The following is a 23,287-nucleotide window of genomic DNA, read 5'->3' as shown; positions in this document are numbered from 1 at the left end:
GCCGCTAGAGGGGGAAATTCCCATTGCTGTCTATGGAGATGGTTCACATCTCATAGACGCCATACGCCTGTCGCCTGAAAAAAAGTCCCAGACCCTTTTTTTCAGGCGACATTGGCGTTCGCCCATTGACAGCAATGGGAAGAATCTGAAAAAAAAATTTTAAAAAAAAAGATACACTATCCGTGGCAAAATACGCCGCGTACGCGGCGTTGCTTGTCGCGGAGATGTGATACTAATTTAAAAATGTAAGTAAAGAAAAAGTCCTGTCCAAAAAAAAATACGGACCCTGACCTTTGACCCTGACCTCAACCAGAACACCCAACCTTGATCTAAGTATTTTTTTTGTATTGTTTTGTTACTTTTTTTTTTTTTTTTTTTTTTACTTTGCAAGGAGAGAGAGAGAGATGATTTATCTCTATCCTCCATTCATATGGATAAAACACAGGGGCAGGCTTCACAGTGACTGATTACTGTGATAGCCAATCAGAAGCTATCACAGCTACTAAGTGACCCAGAATTGTTAGGTATGGACCCCGATCATTACTACGGGGCCCAAGGTGCACTCCCAGCACACGGAAAAATGCAAAGCCCCATGGAAAAAAAGTCCAGTACAGTGGGCTGCATATTTGTGTTAGGTCGGCGTGAAGGGATTATCGTCAACTGCCATGATGCTGCACATGTGATCAGTTATGACACCAGCCATTGGATTGTTTGTAGTTTAGTTAAAAGCACATCTAATTTGACAGTTATGTTCCTGCATGTGTCGCAAATGTAACTGTTTTTTGAAACTGTTAAATCGATGGGTTTACTTCCACTTTAAGAATACATGATTTAAACTAGACTGGAAAACTTGGGGTTGCTCTAATAAATAATCACAAGTGCTAATTTTCAAGGCTTATATGCAAGTTATTGTCATAAAAAGTGTTTGGGGACCCGGGTCCTGCCCCAAGGGACATGTATCAATGCAAAAAAAAGTTTTAAAAAACTGCCTTTTTTTCGGGAGCAGTGATTTTAACTACTAGCCGACCGCGCACCGTCATTATACGGCGGCAGGTCGGCTCTCCTGGGCGAGAGCCCGTAGCTATACGGCGGCTCTTTGAGCCGCCACTAGGGGGCGCGTGCACGCCCCCGCTCGCACCGGACTTCCATGCGTGTGCCCGGCGGGCTCGATCGCCAGGCACCCGCGATTGCTCGTTACAGAGCGGGGACCGGGAGCTGTGTGTGTAAACACACAGCTCTCGGTCCTGTCAGCAGGGGAAATGCTGATCTTCTGTTCATACAATGTATGAACAGAGGATCAGTGTTTCCCCTAGTGAGGCCACCCCCCCCCCCCACAGTAAGATAACACACAGGGACATACTTAACCCCTTCCCCGCCCCCTAGTGTTAACCCCTTCACTGCCAGTGGCATTTTTATAGTAATCCAATGCATTTTTATATCACTGATCGCTATAAAAATGCCAATGGTCCCAAAAATGTGTCAAAAGTGTCCGATGTGTCCGCCATAATGTCGCAGTACCGAAAAAAAATCGCTGATCGCCGCCATTACTAGTAAAAAAAAAATATTAATAAAAATGCCATAAAAATACCTCCTATTTTGTAAACGCTATAACTTTTGCGCAAACCAATCAATAAACGCTTATTGCGATTTTTTTTACGAAAAATATGTAGAAGAATACGTATTGGCCTAAACTGAGGGAAAAAAATGTTTTTTTATATATTTTTGGGGTATATTTATTACAGCAAAAAGTTAAAAAATATATATTTTTTTCAAAAATTTTGCTCTATTTTTGTTTATAGCGCAAAAAATAAAAACCGCAGAGGTGATCAAATACCACCAAAAGAAAGCTCTATTTGTGGGAAAAAAAGGACGCCAATTTTGTTTGGGAGCCACGTCGCACGACCGTGCAATTGTCAGTTAAAGCGGCGCAGTCCCGAATCACAAAAAGTGCTCTGGTCTTTGGGCAGCAATATGGTCCGGGGGTTAAGTGGTTAATAATGATAAAAGTGAAACAATAAAAATGAAATATTCCTTTAACCGCTTCAATACAGGGCATTTTCACCCCCTTCCTGCCCAGACCAATTTTCAGCTTTCAGCGCTGTTACACTTTGAATGATAATTGCGCGGTCATGCAACACTGTACCCATATGAAATTTTGATAATTTTTTTACCCACAAATAGAGCTTTCTTTTGGTGGTATTTGATCACCAAACAAAATAAGAGCTTAAATTTGGAAAAAAACACAATATTTTTAACTTTTTGCTATAATAAATATCCCATTAAAAAAATATATGTTTTCCTCAGTTTAGGCCGATATATATTCTTCTACATATATTTATATATATATATATATATATATATATATATATATATATATATATTAATTGGCTTGCGCAAAAGTTAAAGCGTCTACAAAATAGGGGATACATTTATGGCATTTTTATTGTTATTTTTTTTTTACTAGTAATGGCGGAGATCTGCAATTTTTATCATGACTGCAATATTGCGGCAGATACATCAGACACTTTTGACACTAATTTGGGACCATTCACATTTATACAGCGATCCGTGCTATAAAAATGTATTGATTAATACATAATCCACGTCCTCGGCTGTGTCACCGGAAATCGTGGGTGCCCGGCAGACTTCCGGCTAGAGGCTCGGAAGTAAAAGACGTCATATGACAGCGGACAAAGGGTTCCTGCCACCATCATATGTCTATCCACGTAGGGAAGTGATTAAATATCATGCCTGGGGGGTGTCTATAGTATGCCTGTAAAGTGGCACATTTTTCCCATAGTCCAGCAGCAAAATGACATTTCTAAAGGAAGAAAAGTCATTTAAAACTGTTTGCGGTTGTAATGAATTGTCAGTCCCGGCAATATAGATAAAACTCATTAAAAAAAAACGGCACAGGTCCCCTCCCCAGTCCATTACCAGGCCCTTTGAGTCTGTTATGAATATATTTTTTATATAATTAGGAGGTGTTGCGTTTATAATATCACCAAGCTCCAATATTAACATAATATTTATGAATATTAAGGGGAGCCCGATCCCAAATTTTTAATAAATGGGGGTCTCCCCAAAATCTATACCAGGCCCTTCAGGTCTGGTATGGATATTAAGGGGAACCTTGTGCCACATTTAAAAAAAATGGCTTAGGGTCCCCCCAAAATCCATACCAGACCCTTGGAGAGTGCAATGGTTCTCCCCAAAGAGGACCAGTGGCACTGGACAACAGTGGATTCTATGGTGAGTTTTGGAATGTGAAGAGGGAAGTAGAACATGTCACTTTTTTATTTGTATAATTTGTATTATAGTGGGGAGCACAAATATAAAAAAATGGAGTTCTGCGTTAATAGGCAATTTATGCAAGATACTTACAAGATGTGTGTTAGTAAATATGTCCCAGCTGTCAAAATCTGTCCCGGCCAGGAATTGCCAGTAAGGCTGTACTGTACATTGCAATAATACATGGAAGAGAACCCACTGTTTATACTGCACAGTGTTTAAGTGAGAAACATTAGCATGTTCTATGGATTACCTGTTATTACCTATCTATTGATACGCCGCACAACTTCTAGGTTGCTCCGGCGTATCTTTGTTTTGTATTCACAAAACAAGATACGCCTGAAGCTGGGCTAGATCCGACTGATGTACGTCTTAGTACGCCGTCGGATCTAAGGTGCATATTTATGCTGGCCGCTAGGTGGCGCTTCCGTCGATTTCCGCGTCGAGTATGCAAATTAGTTAGATACTCCAATCCACAAACGTACATCTGCCCGGCGCATTTTTTTACGTCGTTTACGTAAGGCTTTTTTCGGCGTAACGTTACCCCTGCTCTATGAGGCGTATGCAATGTTAAGTATGGACGTCGGCCCAACGTCGTCTAGGCATTGAGCGGGCGTAATTTAATTTGAAAATTCGACGTGATACTGAGCATGCACGCACCCTTGTTCATCATTTGAATTCCGCGCCCTTACACCGGTAGATTTACGCCTCGCCGCCGTAACTTTAGAGGCAAGTGCTTTGTGAATACAGCACTTGCCTCTCAAAGTAGCGGCGGCGTAGCGTAACTACGATACGCTACGCCTGCCTAAAATTACGCCGGGCTACGTGGATCTGGCCCAGAGTTTTTTTTGTTTTGTTTTATTTTTGGTGCAATGCAATTTGGATGTGAGAATATTGTAAAAAAAAATTATCTGTTTTAGATGGTTTGGGGTCTGTTACCATAATACCAAAACCACAACCAACTCCTTTACGTAAGTATTTTACATCTTTACTGGTACTTTGCAACTCTATGCACAATTGTTTTTATATCATTGTTTTTATGCCAATTTTGCTGGGTGACATACTGAAGGATTTACAGGAAGAAAATGTTTAGTTTAGTAATCTTGGTGGTAGCTTTTTAGGGGGAAAACATTTGTTTCTATAATTTTCCTTATCAATTACAGATAAAGATAAGCACACCAAATCTGAGAGATCTGTATTCAGCTTGGATTACAGCAGATTTTATGTCTATAAATCTGAGGCAAATTCATTCTCATCCACCAATATATTATAGAGAAATAATAATTTTTTAACAGTTTAATGTATACTGTATAAGCCACTTTTATGATGCTGATAATAAAAAAGAAGACAATAAAATTATTGTTATACTTAAAGTATATGTAAACCCTCACCTTGTAAAACAACAAACTCCATTAAAAATATAAATGAAAGGCAAAACATTTGTGTATAGATATAAAAAAAAAACACGTTATAAATACATGTTTTCCCTTTTTTTTTTTATAAGTGATCACATTCCCTCTGTTCTCAGCTGCATAAGAGCCAGGGAGGAAAATCAGCAGCACAGTGAACTTTTGTGTAAATCGCTATAAGCTGTCAGGACAAGTTGAATTATTGGAGGAGAGCAGGATGAGTTCTTAGCATAGCTGGAGAACTGACCATGTTGTGTTCTCATGCCTAGTGTGGCCAGTTTTTAATAGGAAAGCAGAAAGACTGTCAGGAACACCAGGAATTTCACACAAATTAAGCAATACAAAGAGAATAGGATACTTTTTTTTATACAAGGAGGGACAAGATAAGGGGTGGGCAGGAGTGGTGGCTGCTGTTGGAACTGTGGTATCATGTGAGGTGGAGGAGGGTGCCACAAGGAGATTGGGGAAAGGGTGATGTGTGTTGGAGGGGTACATTTAGGGGTAACAGGCAGGGAAGTATTGTTCTAGGGGAAATCTGGGGAGGGGGTTGCTAAGAGTGGTGATTTAGGGGGATTTGTGTGGGGAGGGGAATGGGGGATGAAGATGCGTGCTAGGAGGGGGGATTTGGGGGGATGGGAGGGCAAAAATATGTGCTGAGAGGGGGGATTTCAGCAGGGGGGGTGGATTTGTACAGGAAGAAGGGGGAATTTATGCTTAGGGTGTAGGCATGCAGATTAGTGCTCAGTGTCTTTTGTGTTTTTTTTTTGCTATCACAGAAAGCTCATACATCTGGGGGGGGGGGGCACAGTTTGGCATGTTAGCCCTGAGCTCTAGGTGACCTTATCCTGGCATTGCATACAAGCACATGGTACAGCGGGCACATATCAGGAATATGAATTGTTGGTTTTACATATTCTTTAGGAATGTAAACACTAAACCCAAGGGTAGAGTTCTTTTAACCACTACACAGAGCAGGTAAGTATAGACATGTTTGTTATTTTTAACAAAAAATAAATAAATTAGACTTTAGTATCACTCTTTTTCATGATCTATTATTGCCATAAAGTAAATTAATCTCTTTGTGCCAACTACCTCGCGACCCTTTAATAGTTCTAAAAACAGGGGGCAGCGGCGGGCATTTGGGTCATGTGACCACTGTAATTGGCTGTCACAGCTGTCAAATGTTCAGAAAGTTCCCGATCACTTGTATGCCAGCCGTCTACCATGCTGGGAGCGTGCTCTCAGCAAGGTAAGTTGTAAATACAGGGCTGAATATATGCGGCAGCTTGGCCCCATGGTCTACCCACCAAGAGGTTGCATATATGCCTACGGCTGGCGTCAAGGGGTTAAAAAACATACTTTTATTGTAAAAGAATGTTCTGCCTACTGTTAAACTTTCCTGATCTCCTTCTCTTCTCTGACACACAGCACAATTCACAAGTCATAGTGAGCAGGTTTGCAGTACCTGGGGAAACTACCACTTCATGACCTATGATGGTGACTTTTACTACTACCCGGGCAAGTGCAAGTATGTCTTTGCCTCCCATTGTAAAGGGAGTCAGGAGGACTTCCACATTTTGTTCCAACGCACTCAAGAAGATCTCGGTCCAGTCATCAGTAACATTTCCATAAAGATCCACCAAGTAGTAATAGAAATTTCTAATAATTCTATTACAATGGATGGAGAACTGTAAGTGATTTCTTTACTCGTAGTTAGTGTGCATTTCAGAAATGTTACATGACAAATAAAATTATCATTTTTAATCTGTACTTGCAGTATTACTGAAACACCTGTTGATGAGTCCGGGGTTCTGATTGACATAATTGGCGATTATGTGAAGATTGCCTATTCTAGTGACATTTACTTTATGTGGAATAGAGAAGATAGTATACTGGTAATTATACTTGTATTTATTATACAGTAAATAACTGTACGATCTCTTTATTCATTAATGAATAATAATACATTTATTCCTACAATCTATGCTGTAGAAATAGGAAGCGATAGGCTGGCTGCCGCACCCCTCACCAGGCCCAAGTGGTTAGCAGGTAAGAGCAGCCTCAGCTTAATTTGATACAAGCCATGCTCCTAACAAATTTCGTCCCACCCTCCCTGGGGCTTATCATGAATTGAGCTGAGGCTGCTTTTACCTGATAACCACTTGGGTCAGGTGAGGCAACCGGGTTATCTCTTACTATTTCTACAACATGCTTTGGGTCTGGACAAACATTTTCCCAGCCTGCACCCTTACTAGTCAGCGGCATCCAATTCATCAAACCTTGTAAGCCTGAGCGGGCAGCCACTTAACATTTATTGCAGGTGTGCCCAACCAGTGGCCCGGGGGTCACATGTGGCCCGTGGAGCACCCTGATGTGGCCCACGACCTTGTGCTTTGGGATGGAATAAAATAGAATAGAATACTGTTATTAAAGGTAAGTTTCTTACTAAAATCACAGTGTATATATGGGCATATCTTTTCTGCAGTGGTTACTGGGCTTCTTCAAACTGATCCACAGGTGCACCTGTGGGTTACCTGCACTGAGCCATAGAATTCTATTACCTGCGAGTTGGGTGTGCTGAAAGTATAGTGGGCTCTATAGAGCCGAGTGGGCTGCCATCCACCCACTCCACTCATTGTGACCCGCGACTGGTTACCAAGTCGCTTAAGTAGCCCCTGCTCTTCAAAAGGTCGGGCACCCCTGATTTATCGTATTCCTACAATCAAGTTACATTTTACATAATTGATCTTTTTAAATTGAAAAATCTGTTGCTCTTTCAATATGCAAAGCAAAACTATGAATCAAGAATATGAGGGTTTCAAAAAAAGAAAGCAACATTTTAGATAATGCAATTTTAACTAGATGTGCCCAATAAACATCAATATGTATTTAACCACTTAAGCCCCGGACCTTTAGGCAGCTAAATGCCCAGGGCAGTTTTTGCGATTTTGCACTGCTTTGCTTTAACTGACAATTGCGCAGTCGTGCAACGTGGCCCCCATACACACTTGGCGTCCTTTTTTCCCCACAAATAGAGCTTTCTTTTGGTGGTATTTGATCACCTCTGCGGTTTTTATTTTTTGCGCTATAAACAAAAATAGAGCGACAATTTTGAAAAAATGCAATATTTTTTTACTTTTTGCTATAATAAATATCCCCCAAAAACATATATACATTTTTTTCCCTCAGTTTAGGCAGATACGTATTCTTCTACCTATTTTTGGTAAAAAAAATCGCAATAAGCGTTTATCGATTGGTTTGCGCAAAATTTATAGCATTTACAAAATAGGGGATAGTTTTATTGCATTTTTATTTTTATTTATTTTTTACTACAAATGGCGGCGATCAGCGATTTTTTTCGTGACTGCGACATTATGGCGGACACTTCGGACAATTTTGACACATTTTTGGGACCATTGTCATTTTCACAGAAAAAAATGCATTTAAATTGCATTGTTTATTGTGAAAATGACAATTGCAGTTTGGGAGTTAACCACAGGGGGCGCTGAAGGAGTTATGCTTCACCTAGTGTGTGTTTACAACTGATGGGGGGTGTGGCTGTAGGTCTGATGTAATCGATTGTGTCTTCCCTATAAAAGGGATGACACGATCGATGCAGCCGCCAAAGTGAAGCACGGGGAAGCCATTTTTACATACGGCTCTCCCCGTTCTTCAGCTCCGGGGAGCGATCGCGAGGGGGCGGCTAGAAACGAATAGCCGTGCCCTCGTCCCGGATCGCTCCCCGACGATTTCCGACTGCCGCATGTAGCAGGGGGGTCCCGATCGGACCCCCGACCCGCGGAAAGGCGGGGACGTACATGTACGCCCATATGCCTGTACGTGCCATTCTGTGGACGTACATATACATGCGGCAGCCGTTAAGCGGTTAATTATCTCATGTATATTTGAAAATACTTATTTATAAGTGCCAATATTATACTCAAGGTATAACTAAAGGCAAAACTTTTTCTGTTTGGATAAGGTGGAAAGGGGTTAGAGGGATTTTTTTATTGCTGTCTGTGTCCCTGTTAGGGAGATTGAAAGAGGAAGTAAAAGAAAATCCCAATTTTGGGTTGTCCCCAGAAAAGTAATAGAGGCAAAATATTCCAATGTGGACACTAGTTCTAATGACCTGAGGGTGCCCAAGATATTCCCTTATTTGAAAAAAATCAGACAGGGGTTATAACCCTCCCTTATGCCCTGTACACACGATCGGTTCATCCGATGAAAACGGACCAATGGATTTTGTCATCAGATATCCGATGAAGCTGACTTTCATCAGTCTTGTCTACACACCATCAGTTAAAAAAACGCGGTGACGTAAAACACTACGACGTGTTGAGAAAAATGAAGTTCAATGCTTCCGAGCATGCGTCGACTTAATTCTGAGCATGCGTGGATTTTTAACCGATGGACTTGCCCACAGACGATCGTTTTTTTCTATCGTTTTTTTAACCATCAGATAATTTTAAAACGGGTTCTAAGTCTTTTTACCGATGGAAAAAAAACGATACGGGCCCACACACAATCGGTTCGTCCGCTGAAAACGGTCCATCGGACCGTTTTCAGCAGACGAACCGATCGTGTGTACGCGGCATTACTCTATCCAAAATGAAAAAAAAATACGTTTTGCAATATTTCTACTTTAATTCCACTAAACCATTATTTTCTAGTGCTGATTAGCATGTTGACCTAAAAGGTACAACTGGCAACTGTATATAATGGTTTACTGGATTGTGTAACTGGACCTACTGTATGTGTCTTGCTTTTTGGAGCATTTAGCTTGTTTTAAAGATCAACTTGAGATGCTACTGAGAATGCTATAAGTTTCATATTGGGTTCATTTCCACTCTTTAACTTATTCCTACCTGGATTTAGGGGGGTAGTGTCTAAACACATACTATGGGCACATATCTCCCAGGAGAAATAACCTACTATCCCTTGTGTGGGGGGATGCCTTCAGGGCAACGTGTCCTGGCTTAATAAGTATCTGTTAACAGCTTTTTTCCAGAAGTTATCCCCATAGAAACTAAGGAATCTCTCCTCCTTCCTAATATATCCTTACTCAGGATGCCCATTTGATACAGGAGCAGAGTTGGCACCTAACCCAAACAGCACCTAAGCTGAATCTATCTCTAAATCTATGGAGGCATGCAGTGGGCGATTAGAGAAACTACGACAGACCACATCCATGCCCTTCCACTGATCTGTAGTTGATTTCCTTCTAAGCTGCATCAATCGTCCGATGGTTTTGAATTTGAAGATGTTTTTTGCATTTGTGAAGCTGTGAGGTAGGGCAGGGAATTGAGTTTCAATTGATTTGGATCTTAAAGTGGACCATTAGTCAATAAAATAAGTCCTACTAGATCAGTTCAGGCTGGTCCTTTTGGCAGGCTTAGCTGTGTAAAATATTAAAAATAAGTGACTTCACTGTTTAAAATCCAGTAATACACTGACTCACCCTGCTCTGCACATGCTCAGTTGTTCTCTATTTTTAGGGAATGTGCCAAATTTGTAGAGACCAGTCTGACATCCTAAAGATTTACTGAACTAGGTGATACTCCTGCGCTGTGTAGGATAAATGGGAAAAGGAGGGAGGTGATGGGGGGCCAGGGAATGGGTGTGGGCACTGCAGCAAACAAAGAAAAAATCTGTCCAATACAGACAGTGAATAGTGATTAAAAAGTGTATATGTCTGCGCTGTGAATTAAACTAGTGTTATAAGTGAGCAAAAGGAAGGGGAGGGGGGGAGGGGTGAAGTAGTGTGAACTTGGGAAGTGAAAAACTATGCAGACAGAAAATGGAAGGGACCTATGTGACAATCTATAAGTACAGTCCTAACTGGACCGTATTAAAAATCCATGGTGAAAATGCTTCGGTGAAAAAACCATATAAGTGATGAAGATAAAAATATATGAAATATATATGATATGCAAAAAGTCCCGGATTAGTCCAAGTAAATACAAAACAGTTCCAGGTGAAATTAATGGAGTAAGTGGATGGTTGAAAGTGAAAACAAAATCCAAATGCACGTGGGTGGAAAATGTGCAGTTTGATCAAATCCACAACAGCATGCAGCCCACACCATAAGTGATCTTGTCAGCTTACCTCCCAGCTGTCACTTAAAGCCAAAGATAATTACCAATACTCCAAATTCCTGTTAGATGGCTGTCACTCTGTGTACTCATCGGTGATTGGTCATACATAAGGGAGAAAAAATATGAGGTGTAACCTGGTTCTTCTATCACATATGAGGAAAAGGGGTGTAGCCAAGGTGGGTAAGTATACACTTACACTACTTACACAACGTGTAAGAAAAGGGAGCCTATCTCCACGAGCGCCGAGCTCGTCTCTCTGACTTCTCTCCGTCTCAGCTCCAATCCCTCAGTGTCCTCCAAGCCGATTGCTCGTGGTAAGATGGAAGAAACATCGCGTGAATGGTACAACAAAAGTATATGGAAACACAAAGGTGCGGTAAAAAACTCACATGGAGCAGTGATGGAACGATCGCAAATCCACGAGCGCCGCGCTCGTCTGCCGTCCGTCTGGTGCTGCTCCTGATTGGTGCTCTGGTGTCACCAGAAAAATACAAAACAGGAATGTCAAAGCAGGAGAGACGATGCAAGGTGTTACAGGTAACAAAAGGGGCGCAGCCCTGGTGTGACAATACTCATACGTAAACATAGACATTTCACTGAGCGGATCAGAGAATAGAATACGGCATTTGAAGAAGATCAATAAGCATGTAATGGTTACAGTAATAGTTACAGTAGAGGCGAGATCCTCGTCCACAGCCCCCAAGAACAGGAGGGGGGTGCGAAGGAGGATACCGCCCCCACATTGGTATGAACTGGTGGGATCTATGCAAAAATAGATACGTTACCTGGGTGAACCTGAGACGGGAGGGGGGGGAGGGGGGGAGAGAGGTGACAACCAAGGCCAAAGTCATCAGTACAGTCCCAATCAGCTGGGAGCGGTGGAAAGTGTCAGAGATGGGGTATCCTTGCCTGAGGCCACAGGTGGAGGAGACGTAAAGTACGAGAAAGAGTAGTGGTCAAAGGGGTTGTAGTCCTCTTGAGAGAGTGATGCGGACATAAAAGGTTGCCAAGTTGCGAGGAAGCGGGACTTTGTCGTAGTACGTTTGAAATCCGTTGTGGCTCGTTCCTTGTAGAGGAGGTGAAGGAGATCTCGTGTAATCATGGTGATGGAAGGGGGTTGAGGAGAGATCCAGTTTCTCAGGATAGCCCTTCGTGCGACCAAGAAGCATAGTAGTGGCCAGTTCTTGGGTACCTGTGAGGGGGGCGGAAGAGCAGTGGAAGGGGGGGCAGCCCCTTGAGATCTTTGGAGCAGCAGGGGGTCCCAGTAGCCAAATATGAGGAGGAAAGGGTCCTTGGGTAACTTCAGTAGGGTGATTTAAAAGACATAGGCCAGGATTTGGTCCCAGAAAGTTGAGATAAATGAACATGACCAGAACCGGTGCGTCAGAGACGGTTTCGGGTGTTGGCACATGGGGCAGGATGCGACATTCGTGTCCTGTGATGAGCGTAGAAAAGGGATGTGAGCCCGGTGAATTATCTTTAGCTGGGTTTCCTTCCAAATTTCGTTCGGGGTTAACTGTTGGACTTTGTTAAAGCCATGCAGTAGTTTGGGTATCAGATTCTCGTCAGGAAAGTCCTTGCCCCAGTTAGCAGCGGATGAGGACGACAAGGAGGGTATGGCTTTAAGGAGCAGAGGCTTGTAGATGTCCGAGATTTTATAGGAGCCTTCCAGGAGCAGTCGGTCCGTGAAGGTGGGGGAGAAGCGCTTCGCAGAATTAGTACAGGAGAAACGAATGTAATTGAGACATTGCCAGTAATGGAAGATATGCGACTTGGGTATATCAAACGTTTCAGCAGTTTTCGTGAAGGACAGGGGGAGGCCTGTCGACTTTTCGCACAGTGAGGAGAAAAGCGTCAACCCCTTTTCCTGCCATACTTGGAAGGGTTTGTGGTCCAGTCCCGCGGGAAAGCTGGGGTTGCCCTGGATGGGAAGATGGCGATACATGAAAGGGGACAGACCAAGGAGCTTCCGGGTTTCCCTCCAGGCGATGACTGTGTCCCTGAGTAGCAGATTATGCTGTAGTGTGGGAGTAATCGATTTCCATTTGCAGTGGAGGAGGGCCACTAGGGAGAAGGGATGTACCATAGCGGATTCTAGGGAATAGTTTGAGTACCTCGACGAATGCGAGATCCAATCTAGACCTGTTCTTAGTAGACATGCTAAGTTGTACAATCTAACATTAGGAAGACTAACACCGCCTTCGCGTCTGGGAAGAAAAAGTTTTTTCAGAGCTATGCGGGGTCTCTTGCCATGCCATATGAATTTGGAGATAGCCGATTCAATAAGTTTAATATCTTTGTGGCGCAGGAGTAGGGGTATGGTTTGCATAGGGTATAGCAATCTGGCAAAGCTGACCATTTTGACCAAGTGGCATCTTCCCAGGAGCGAAAGCGGCAGATCCGACCAGTTCAACAGTTCCTGATACAATTTTTGGAACAAAGGGGGGTAATTCAGATGGTACAGAGAAGAGGGGAGTTTGCCGATTTTTATGCCAAGATACGTAATGTGAGAGGTAGCTACCGTGAAGATGGAGTGGCGCGTCCAGGGGGGGGTCGGGGCGAGTGCCCAGGGGTAGGATCTCGCTTTTGGAATAGTTTATTCGGAGGCCGGAGCAGAGACGAAACGTATCGAAAACCGTTTTAATGGTGAGCATATCTGAGGAGGGGTCTGCCGAAAAAATGAGGACATCGTCGGCGAATAGAGACAAACGCAGGTCGTGGGAGCCCGATTGTATGCCGTGGAGGGGAGCTATTTGGGAGAGGTGCCTGGACAAAGGTTCTAGGGCTATGTTGAACAGGAGAGGGGAGAGGGGGCATCCCTGCCTCGTCCCCTTATGGAGGCGGAAATCCTCTGAGAGAATTCCGGTGGCCACTAGTTTCGCTGAGGGAGTTGTATACATATCGTTTATAAGATGGCAGAAGGGACCAGAGAATCCCATTTTTGCCATGGACAAGGAGAGCCAATCGAAGCTGACATTATCGAAGGCTTTCTCCGCGTCTAGTGTGATAATGGCATAGTCGCCTTCTGGGTGTTGTTTGGCGTGTTCCAGGGCCAGCATCACTTTGCGGATATTTAGGGTGGCCGTCCTACCCTTCACGAAACCCGATTGTGCCGGGTGTATTAGGGAGGGAATGATATCAGAGAGCCTATTTGCAACGATCTTGGAGAGAATTTTCACATCAAGGTTTAAAAGGGATATTGGTCTGTAGGAACCTTGTTCAAGGGGGTCCTTACCTTTTTTAGATAGCAACTTGATAATCGCCTGGTTTCCCGAGGGGAGGTATGGGCCGCCGGACCACACGCCGCTGTATACTTTGTGCAAGGTAGGCTCTAACATGGTTTGTAGGGTCTTATAGAATTCGCCTGTGAAGCCATCTGGACCTGGGGCTTTCGAGGGTGTAAGTTTGCGGATGGTGCCTGATATCTCTGGGATGGAAATAGGGGCGTTTAGGCTTTCTAGTTGGTAGGGAGTAAGTTTAGGAATGTCTAGAATGTCCAGGAAGGTGGTCGCCGCATTTTTGTCTATGGGGTCCGGTGCGTACAGGGCCGAGTAATATTGGAGCATCACTTTGTTAATCGCCGGGGGGGTGGATTTAACGGAGCCACTGGGGTCCCTCAGGTAGGTGATGTGGGTAGGGGCAAAGGGGCCTTTACATAGTCTGGCAAGTAGTTTGCCCGACTTGTTCCCAAATTTGTGGAGGGTGGCATCTAAATTCGCTCTTTTGACTGTTTCTAGGGTGTCTGCCCAGGTGTCGAATGACCTCTTGGCTGCATGCCACTTGTCTCTGTTGTCGGGGGAGTCGATTGGATATAAGGTCCTTTGTGCTGTATGTAGTCGGGAGCTTGCTAATTTGTATTTAGATAGTGCGTTTCTCTTGAAAGAGGTAGCGTAGGAGATGATTTGACCCCTGAGGAAAGCCTTGCCTGCGTCCCAGAAGAGGTTTGGGTCATCTATATGGGGGGCATTTGCCGAGGAGTATTCTGTCCAGGCTTTCTCCATAAAGAGTCTGAAGTCTGTGTGGTTGTGGAGGTAGGAGGGGAAGCGCCATAACTTCGGGTGAGAAGGAAGGTCTAGGTTGTCAAGGGATACTGATACCGGGGCGTGGTCGGATACTGCGATGTGGAGGATATCAGAGGCTGACACCAAAGGGATTAAGTCGTCGGATCCGAAGAAATAATCTATTCTAGTGAATATTGCGTGGGGGTTTGAATAAAATGTAAATTCCCTATCTGCAGGGTGAGACAAGCGCCAAAGGTCTCGCAGGTGGAGGGAATCCATAGTGGAGGCAAATAGCGAGGGTTGCGACGTGTCAGGGCCTGTGCTGGAGTGTTTGGGGGACGATCTGTCGTCTACCTGGTGGAGAGTGTCATTGAAGTCACCTCCAACCAGATGGGGGAGATTGTTGTTTTGCAGTAGCCAGGAAGATAACTCACAGTAGAAAGCTTTTCCTGGGCTGTTAGCGGCATAAACGTTAGAGATGACCAGTTCCTTGGAGCCAATTTTGAGGTGGGCCGATACTAGCCGGCCATGTGAATCGGAATTAACCGCTAGAACCGTGCATGGGAGATTTTTATGGATCAGTAGGAGGACACCAGCCTTGCGGCCCTCCGCTTCTGAGCCCAAGACCGTTCCCACCCATAGTTTCTTCATGCGCGGGAAGTCAGGTGTGGCTAAATGGGTCTCCTGTAACAGCGCTATGTCTGCCTTAAGTCTTTTTAAGTGTCTGAGGATCTTCATCCTCTTGTTTGGGGATCTAAGGCCTTTTACATTCCATGAAAAGATTTTCATGTTATGGGCTCTGGGAAGGGGGTCTGAGATGTATTTGCAGGTAAGGCACCGCTTGGTGCGCGGGCGGAGGAGGTCACCGTAGAAAGGGGCAGTAGGTCCTGTGTGTCATGGGAGGAAAAGGGGGTGCGTGGCGAGTGTATGCGGGTGCCGGGGGGAGGGGGAGGGGAAGAAGGAAGTGGGGAGAGGAGGGGCAAGAGGGAGAACTGAAAAGAAAGTAACAAAAATAACCAAACCAATATCGAGTACTTCGCTTTTTTCCGCATGGAGTCACTGTACTAGCAGGCCCCCTTGTCACGACCCTGGTGACAAGTGCCCAAGAGCCCGGACACTGGTAGCGAGGTTCCTAGCAGTGGAAACCGTCAGCGTACGGAATGCGGGGGGGGGGGCATGCAGATAAGAACGTACAGTGAGACCTGGAGGGGCACATATATATAACAACTATAGCAACATAACTGAATGCATGAAAGATCCATTAGGGAGGGGGGGTAGAGGGAGAGCATGACCGGATTGAATGCAGTCATTTGCAAATGAGCATAAAACATAGTAAAACTAAACCAATTAATAATGGCAAAAGATAAGATAAACGAGCGAAATAGGGACATAGAATAGATCAGACAGATACATTCACATATGAGTCTACATGACCTGACGCTGAGGATGAGCCGACCGCAAGTGGGTAGGATCAGGCAGTGCCATAGCATGGCCTGCTCGGGAAGGTCCTTGACGGGGCAACAAGAGCGTTCAATGGTAAGGGTTGAGCCAGGGGGTAGCTCTGGTTGCAGGTAAATCATTTTGCGGTGAACCAGGCCGGTTCTTGAGCCGAGGGCCTGAAGCGCTTGGGTGATTCTTTCCTCGGGCTTCTTTGGTCCAGTGGACGGTTGAGTGGAGTGGCCTTAGAAGGCGTCTGGGGGTTAGGGTGTGCATGACGCGACCGCAGGAAAGCTTCGGCTTCCGAGGGGTCCTGGAAGGTCAGCTGATCGCCATTAGGGGCCCTGAGGCGCAGTATGGCGGGGAAGGCCAAGGTGAATTTGATTTGTTGATTAAAAAGTTCCGTGCAGACCTGTTGAAATGCCTTTCTCTTTTTCGATACCTCAATGGAGTAATCAGCAAACACTAGCACTTTTATGCCGTCGATCTGGAGCTGGCGGGCTTGCCTAAAGGAGTGCAGTATGAGAGTCTTGTCAGCATAATTGAGGTATTTGGCGATAATCGGGCGCGGTGATTTACGGTCTGAGTTGAATGCCCCCATGCGATGAGCCCCAGAGGTGGAGGGGGGCTCGGATGGCTTCTTGGGCCGGTTTTACAGGCTGTTTTGCGGGTCGTACGGCGGGAGCTGCAGAGGAGAGCTGCTAGTCCATGCGGCGCCGGAACCGGAAGTCGAAATTATTTTTTTATCAAGTTGTTATGGGTTCCAGTTATAAGGAATGGTCTTCAAGTGTTTTATTTCTTTTTTTTTTTTGGTGAAAGATTTTATTTACACAGCATGTCCTATTGCATCTTCTATTTTTCCTGCATGTGTGATAATGTGAATGAAAACAAAGCAATTTGAAAGGTTTAGGCAATTTTTTCTTAAAAGCATAACGACTAACGTTTGTGTCTGAGGCCTCAAAGGTTACTGCTGTTATAATGGTAACTCACCATCTTGGATACAGTTTGGGTAATTTGCTAAAGAAGTATTTTATCTTTCAAAGATTTTTATTTGTTTATAAAAAAAAAAACAGACATACAGGAAATACGAAATTCTTACGAGGCATTGAAAGAGCCTACATTCTTGCAGATACGAAAAACAGTTGACGTAAGTTAATGCAAAACATTCTAAGGCGGAACTGAAATTTCTGCAGTACACTCATGTTGCTAGAATACCTGTTCCAGGAGTTCATTGAGGTTCTCCCGGCACCCCTAAAGGGAGCATACTGTGCCTGGAAAACCACCTCTGAGAACCCGGAGTGTGGTGGCCATTACCACAGATAGGCTATGAGTACTATGTAATGTAGAGTGGATTAGGTGCCTAGCCTAGATGCCCCGAGGGGAGGGCCCTTTGACCTAAGGACCAAGAGGTACTTAGTTATATACGGTCTTTAAAATTGTAGTATAGGGCCATAGTGAATGAGAGAAGGTGGGACAGAGTAGAGAAGGGAGGAGAGGGGTGACAAGCCAATCAACAGGATGTTAGCTGAATATGGGGTAGAGATGTGTGTTTGTTATGTCTGTACCCCAGGGGTGAGTTCAATACCCATATGTTGGGCCCAGGGTTCCCAGGTAGATTCAAACTGAACTTGAGTCTGGCAATACACTGGTCAACTTCTCCTGAGACATAATCCATGATACTTTACGTTTGGCAACCATAAAGAAGACTCTGGGTTGTTTAAGAAGTATTTTATCATATGCCAAGTTGACCTGTGGACATAAGAATATCCTTTGCTCATCCTGACTGAATTATTGAAGTAACCACTGCTTTATCAAGTAAAATTCAACAATTTACTTCTTTAGAAAATCAATCCTAGTCCTAGTACGACTGAGAAAAGGGAATACCCTGCGCTGCCAATAATGCGGTAATGGTAGCTGCTAACACAGCTTATTCAAAAAAGCAAAGTGACAAAAAGATATATAAGTGTAGCGCTTATAGTGATATAGTAAATATCAAAATACCATAGTCTATGTAATAAAAAAATACACAGATATTAATAAATGTAAAACATAAATCAAAACAGTATGTACAACCCTTTAAATGAAAGAGGTGCCAATTAAATGAATGGTCTAGTACACTTGATGTGATATCAAGTGAAGTGCAAAGTCCAACAAAACTTAGTGTTCAGGATAATTGATAATGTTGAAGTTCATATTTTCCACATGTCATTCAAGTGAGTGAATAAATGAAAAGATACGTGACTTCTAAAACGAAACAATCCCACCACCGATAAGAGTGCAGGCTTACCGGAACTAGTTGACCACTGATGGCGTATGCCAAAAGAGGTCGATCAAGGCTTTGTATGACAGATGTCAAAAAAACGATCCTTGGCCGGGAAGTGTAGACCCAATTGGATGATGTATCCTTGGATGGAATAGGTCCCCAGGGACAGACTGGAAACTGTACCATGTCTGCTCCAACTGCTTCCTGATTCAAGCTGGAATCAGGAAGCAGTTGGAGCAGACATGTTTTTTGGAACTGTGTGAAAATTGAATCTGTTCGCATCCAGGCGGAACCGTGCGTCCTAGAGCTTCAGGAACGGCAGCTGAGTAATCACCGTTCAGTACAGAGCCTGTCCGGAGGAAAAAGGGATAATTTTTCAGGAAGGATGATAGGAGTTGAGACACAGAGAACTACCTCACCTGCAATATGATTGCTGAAAGGACTTTTGTTAATCGGTTGGAAGACATCATCGGCTACAGTTCAAGACCTGGTACAGTTTCCAGTCTGTCCCTGGGGACCTATTCCATCCAAGGATACATCATCCAATTGGGTCTACACTTCCCGGCCAAGGATCGTTTTTTTGACATCTGTCATACAAAGCCTTGATCGACCTCTTTTGGCATACGCCATCAGTGGTCAACTAGTTCCGGTAAGCCTGCACTCTTATCGGTGGTGGGATTGTTTCGTTTTAGAAGTCACGTATCTTTTCATTTATTCACTCACTTGAATGACATGTGGAAAATATGAACTTCAACATTATCAATTATCCTGAACACTAAGTTTTGTTGGACTTTGCACTTCACTTGATATCACATCAAGTGTACTAGACCATTCATTTAATTGGCACCTCTTTCATTTAAAGGGTTGTACATACTGTTTTGATTTATGTTTTACATTTATTAATATCTGTGTATTTTTTTATTACATAGACTATGGTATTTTGATATTTACTATATCACTATAAGCGCTACACTTATATATCTAGTAGGACTGAGAAACAAATTGTAGCTTCAAACCATGCAGGTTTTAGGCAAATTTGAACCAAAGATTTTTTTTCAAACTCCTTTATGTGTTGTATGGAGGCCAACATTTAATAGATATTAAAACTTCCTTCTTTTATTTAGCTGAAACTGAACCGCGATAAATATGCTAATCAGACATGTGGAATGTGTGGAGATTTTAATGGCGTTAAAGGATTAACATACGATGGTAAGAATTTATTGTAAATAAATATATGCTTATTTGTTGGAACAAACCCATCGCTGAGTTAAACATATTAGCACTTATCAACAAAAAAAGCACACAGATTTTTAGACAGGGTATTGTTACTTAAAGGAACACTAAAGGTTCATTTTTTATTAGATCATGTGATTGCTGTAAGCTAGAGCATTTAAATATCACTTACCTCGTTTTTCCTTTTGACCTCCAAAATACAGTAATCCAGGTTTAAAAATGCCATTTCCTGTCACTCCTCTTCTTGCTTTCCACCAGCATCTGAGCCGTTTTGCATGGTGGATAGTGTTGCTCACGAATATTCGTATTGCGAATATCAGGCTCGAATATGGCACATTCGAGTATTCGCGATATATTTCGAATTTCGCGGTGAATATTCGCTATTCCGAATATTCAAATTTTTTCAATTTTATTTTTAGAACAGATCACATCCTAGAGATCTCCATCGACGTCTAAAAGCATTGCTGGTATGATTAGAGACCTTGGGCCGAGTAGCTGAAGCGATCATTTTATCTTGCCGAAAAATCGCAATGCGATTATTCGGCAATCGGAATATCGCGCGATTATTTTCTCCGCCCTTCTTTTGCATCAGAGCCAATCAGAGTGCTCCTACCGCAGTTGTCGAAATTCTGCAATAAATATCGCATTCGCATTTTGCGAAATTTCGATAAAATATCACGAATATTCTGAGCCAATCAAAGGGCTCCTACCGCAGTTGTCGAAATTCCGCAATAAATATCGCATTCGCATTTTGCGAAATTTCGATAAAATATCACTAATATTCTGAGCCAATCAGAGGGCTCCTACCGCAGTTGTCGAAATTCCGCAATAAATATCGCATTCGCATTTTGCGAAATTTCGATAAAATATCACGAATATTCTGAGCCAATCAGAGGGCTCCTACCGCAGTTGTCGAAATTCCGCAATAAATATCGCATTCGCATTTTGCGAAATTTCGATAAAATATCACAAATATTCTGAGCCAATCAGAGTGCTCCTACCGCAGTTGTCGCATTCGCAATAGCGAATTTTCGCAAAAATTTAATTTCGATAAAATATCACGAATATTCGAATTTAGCGAATATTTCTCGAATATTCGGCTATATATTCCTGATATATCGCGAAATCGAATATGGCGTATTCTGCTCAACACTAATGGTGGAAAGCAGAATGTGCTCACCCCCTCCCTATGATTACAGCCCTGCGTGAAGATGCTCTCTTATCCCTCACAGGCATGGAGGCTAAGCCTAATGGGAACTGTAGTTCCCATTAGGCCGTGATGTAGCAAGAATGAATGCGCACCGCAAACCAGGAAGTCAGTGAGAATAATGATTCAGGAGTAACGGAGGTGAATAAAACAGCTCAATTTCAACAGGTATCAAACTAGTTATAATGCAAAACATTACTTTTTACTTTATCAGCTACTGTCAGACTTTAATTTAAGAGGAAAATATCTTGTCTTTACAACCCCTTTAAGGGCTCTTTTACATGGGTGGACCGTTGAGGCCCGCCTGCCAGTTTTTTAGGCAGACCTGAACGGGAGCTCCGTGCTCCTCTATGGAGTCACGGATGTCAGCGGTGACATGCCTGCTGACATCCGACCCACTGTGTATCGGAGAAAAACCCTATTTTTCCATCCATCTGCGGATCGGGTGACAACGGTCCATCGTCATCCGATCCCCCATAGGGGAGAGCATTGCTCTGACAGGTCGGTTCCTGCACAGTGTGCCGAGACAGACCTGTCATCTGTCGGGTCAGCGGGGATCGACGGAGTGATCCCCGCTGAGCAAAGCGGAGCCCGAAAACGTTCCGCCCTAAAACTGACCTTGCAGAGCACTGAAGAACCCACTTATAATGTTTGGCCCCCTCTTACTGTAAAAATTACCTGCAAATAGTATTTGAAAAAGCTACCCGTAAAGAAAAAGTTAGAATTATTCTTATCTTACCTTTGTCTAATTTTGAGGGGGACATTTTCTTTTTTAACCACTTCAGTACCAGGCACCTTCACCCCCTTCCTGCCTAGGCCAATTTTTAGCTTTCAGTGCTGTCACACTTTAAATTGACAATTGCGTGGTCATGCAAAACTCTACCCAAATGAAAGTCTTATAATTTTTTTAACCACTTCAGCCCTGGAAGGATTTACCCCCTTCCTGACCAGGCCATTTTTTGTGTTACGGCACTGCGTCGCTTTAACTGACAATTGCGCGGTTATGCAATGCTGTACCCAAACAAAATGTATGTCCTTTTTTCCCAACATATAGAGCTTTCTTTTGGTGGTATTTGATCACCTCTGCAGTTTTTATTTTTTGCGCTATAAACAAAAAAAGACAGACACTTTTGAAAAAAGCACAATATATTTTACTTTTTGCTATAATAAATATCCCAAAGTTGAAAAAAAATAAGAAATTTCTTCCTCAGTTTAGGCCGATATATTTTCTTCTACATATTTTTTTGTAAAAAAAAAAATCGCAATAAGCGTATATTGATTGGTTTGCGCAAAAGTTATAGTGTCGACAAAATAGAGGATATTTTTTATTATTTTGTTATTTTTTTTTTTACTAGTAATGGCAGTGATCTGTGATTTTTATTGGGACTGTGACATTGCAGCGGACAGATCGGACACTTTTGACACTATTTTGGGACCATTGACATTTGCTAATTACTGTATAAAAGTCAGTGGCAGGGAAGGGGTTAACACTAGGGGGTGATCAAGGGGTTTAATGTGTTCCCTCAGTGTGTTCTAACTGTAGGGGGGATGGGACTGCCTGGGGGAGGAGACCGATCATTGTTCCTATATACTGGGAACACACAATCTGTCTCCTCTCCTCTGCCAGAACACGGATATGTGTGTTTACACACACACACATCTCCATTATGGCTTGGTCAGGAGAAACTACGGGTGCCCCACCGACATTGCAGCCGCTGGGCATACGCATCAGCTCCTCAGTGATGCGGTGATGCCCCCTATACCCCTTAAAGCAGCTGCTGTACAGCTACGATGATTCGCGCAGGGGAGCCATTCTGCCCCTGTCAAACGATGGCGGGCAGTTGGCAAGAGGTTAACACAAATAGAGCTGTCTTTTGTTGGTATTTGATCACCACTGTTTTTTTTTGCTAAACAAAATTTAGGAATATTTTTTTCTTAGTTTCTGTTATAAAATGTTGGAAATGTATCGTTTTTCTTCTTTGCTGATGTGCGCTGATGGGGCTACACTGATGGGCACTAATAAGCTGAACTGATGACCACTGTTGAGATTGCACTGAAAGTCGTCACTGATGGGCATTGATAGCCTGCACTGATGGGCACTGATAGGCTGCACTGATGGGCACTGATTGGCACTGGTGGGGCTGAACTAATAATCAGAGCACTGCTGATCAGTGCCCTGATTACCATTGTTAACCATGTGCTGACAGGTCTGACGGTTACCGGCTCTCCTTTCCTCCCACAGACAGTGTAGGAAGGAAAGACTGCCAATAACTGGCTTGTCTGTTGGACACAGCAGATCACATACAAAAGGGCTGCTATGATTGGCTCTTTACGCTGATCAGTGCGCA

General features: G+C 43.4%; 1 protein-coding gene across 5 annotated transcripts in view; it reads left to right on the top strand.

Annotated features, from left to right (window-relative positions):
- Positions 1-23,287, top strand: part of LOC120916765 (mucin-5AC-like) — a 130,333-nt gene that overhangs the window by 5,307 nt on the left and 101,739 nt on the right. For all 5 annotated transcript variants that reach the window (XM_040327703.1, XM_040327702.1, XM_040327704.1 and 2 more), the window contains exons 4-7: positions 4,212-4,262; positions 6,129-6,390; positions 6,478-6,595; positions 19,624-19,708. In XM_040327703.1, the coding sequence (XP_040183637.1) occupies positions 4,212-4,262; positions 6,129-6,390; positions 6,478-6,595; positions 19,624-19,708 (516 nt within the window). The remainder of the gene's footprint in view (positions 1-4,211; positions 4,263-6,128; positions 6,391-6,477; positions 6,596-19,623; positions 19,709-23,287) is intronic.

This window comes from Rana temporaria, chromosome 11 (assembly GCF_905171775.1).
Source record: "Rana temporaria chromosome 11, aRanTem1.1, whole genome shotgun sequence".
In the NCBI taxonomy this organism is placed as follows: domain Eukaryota; kingdom Metazoa; phylum Chordata; class Amphibia; order Anura; family Ranidae; genus Rana; species Rana temporaria.
This window is presented reverse-complemented; position numbering and strand designations above follow the sequence as displayed.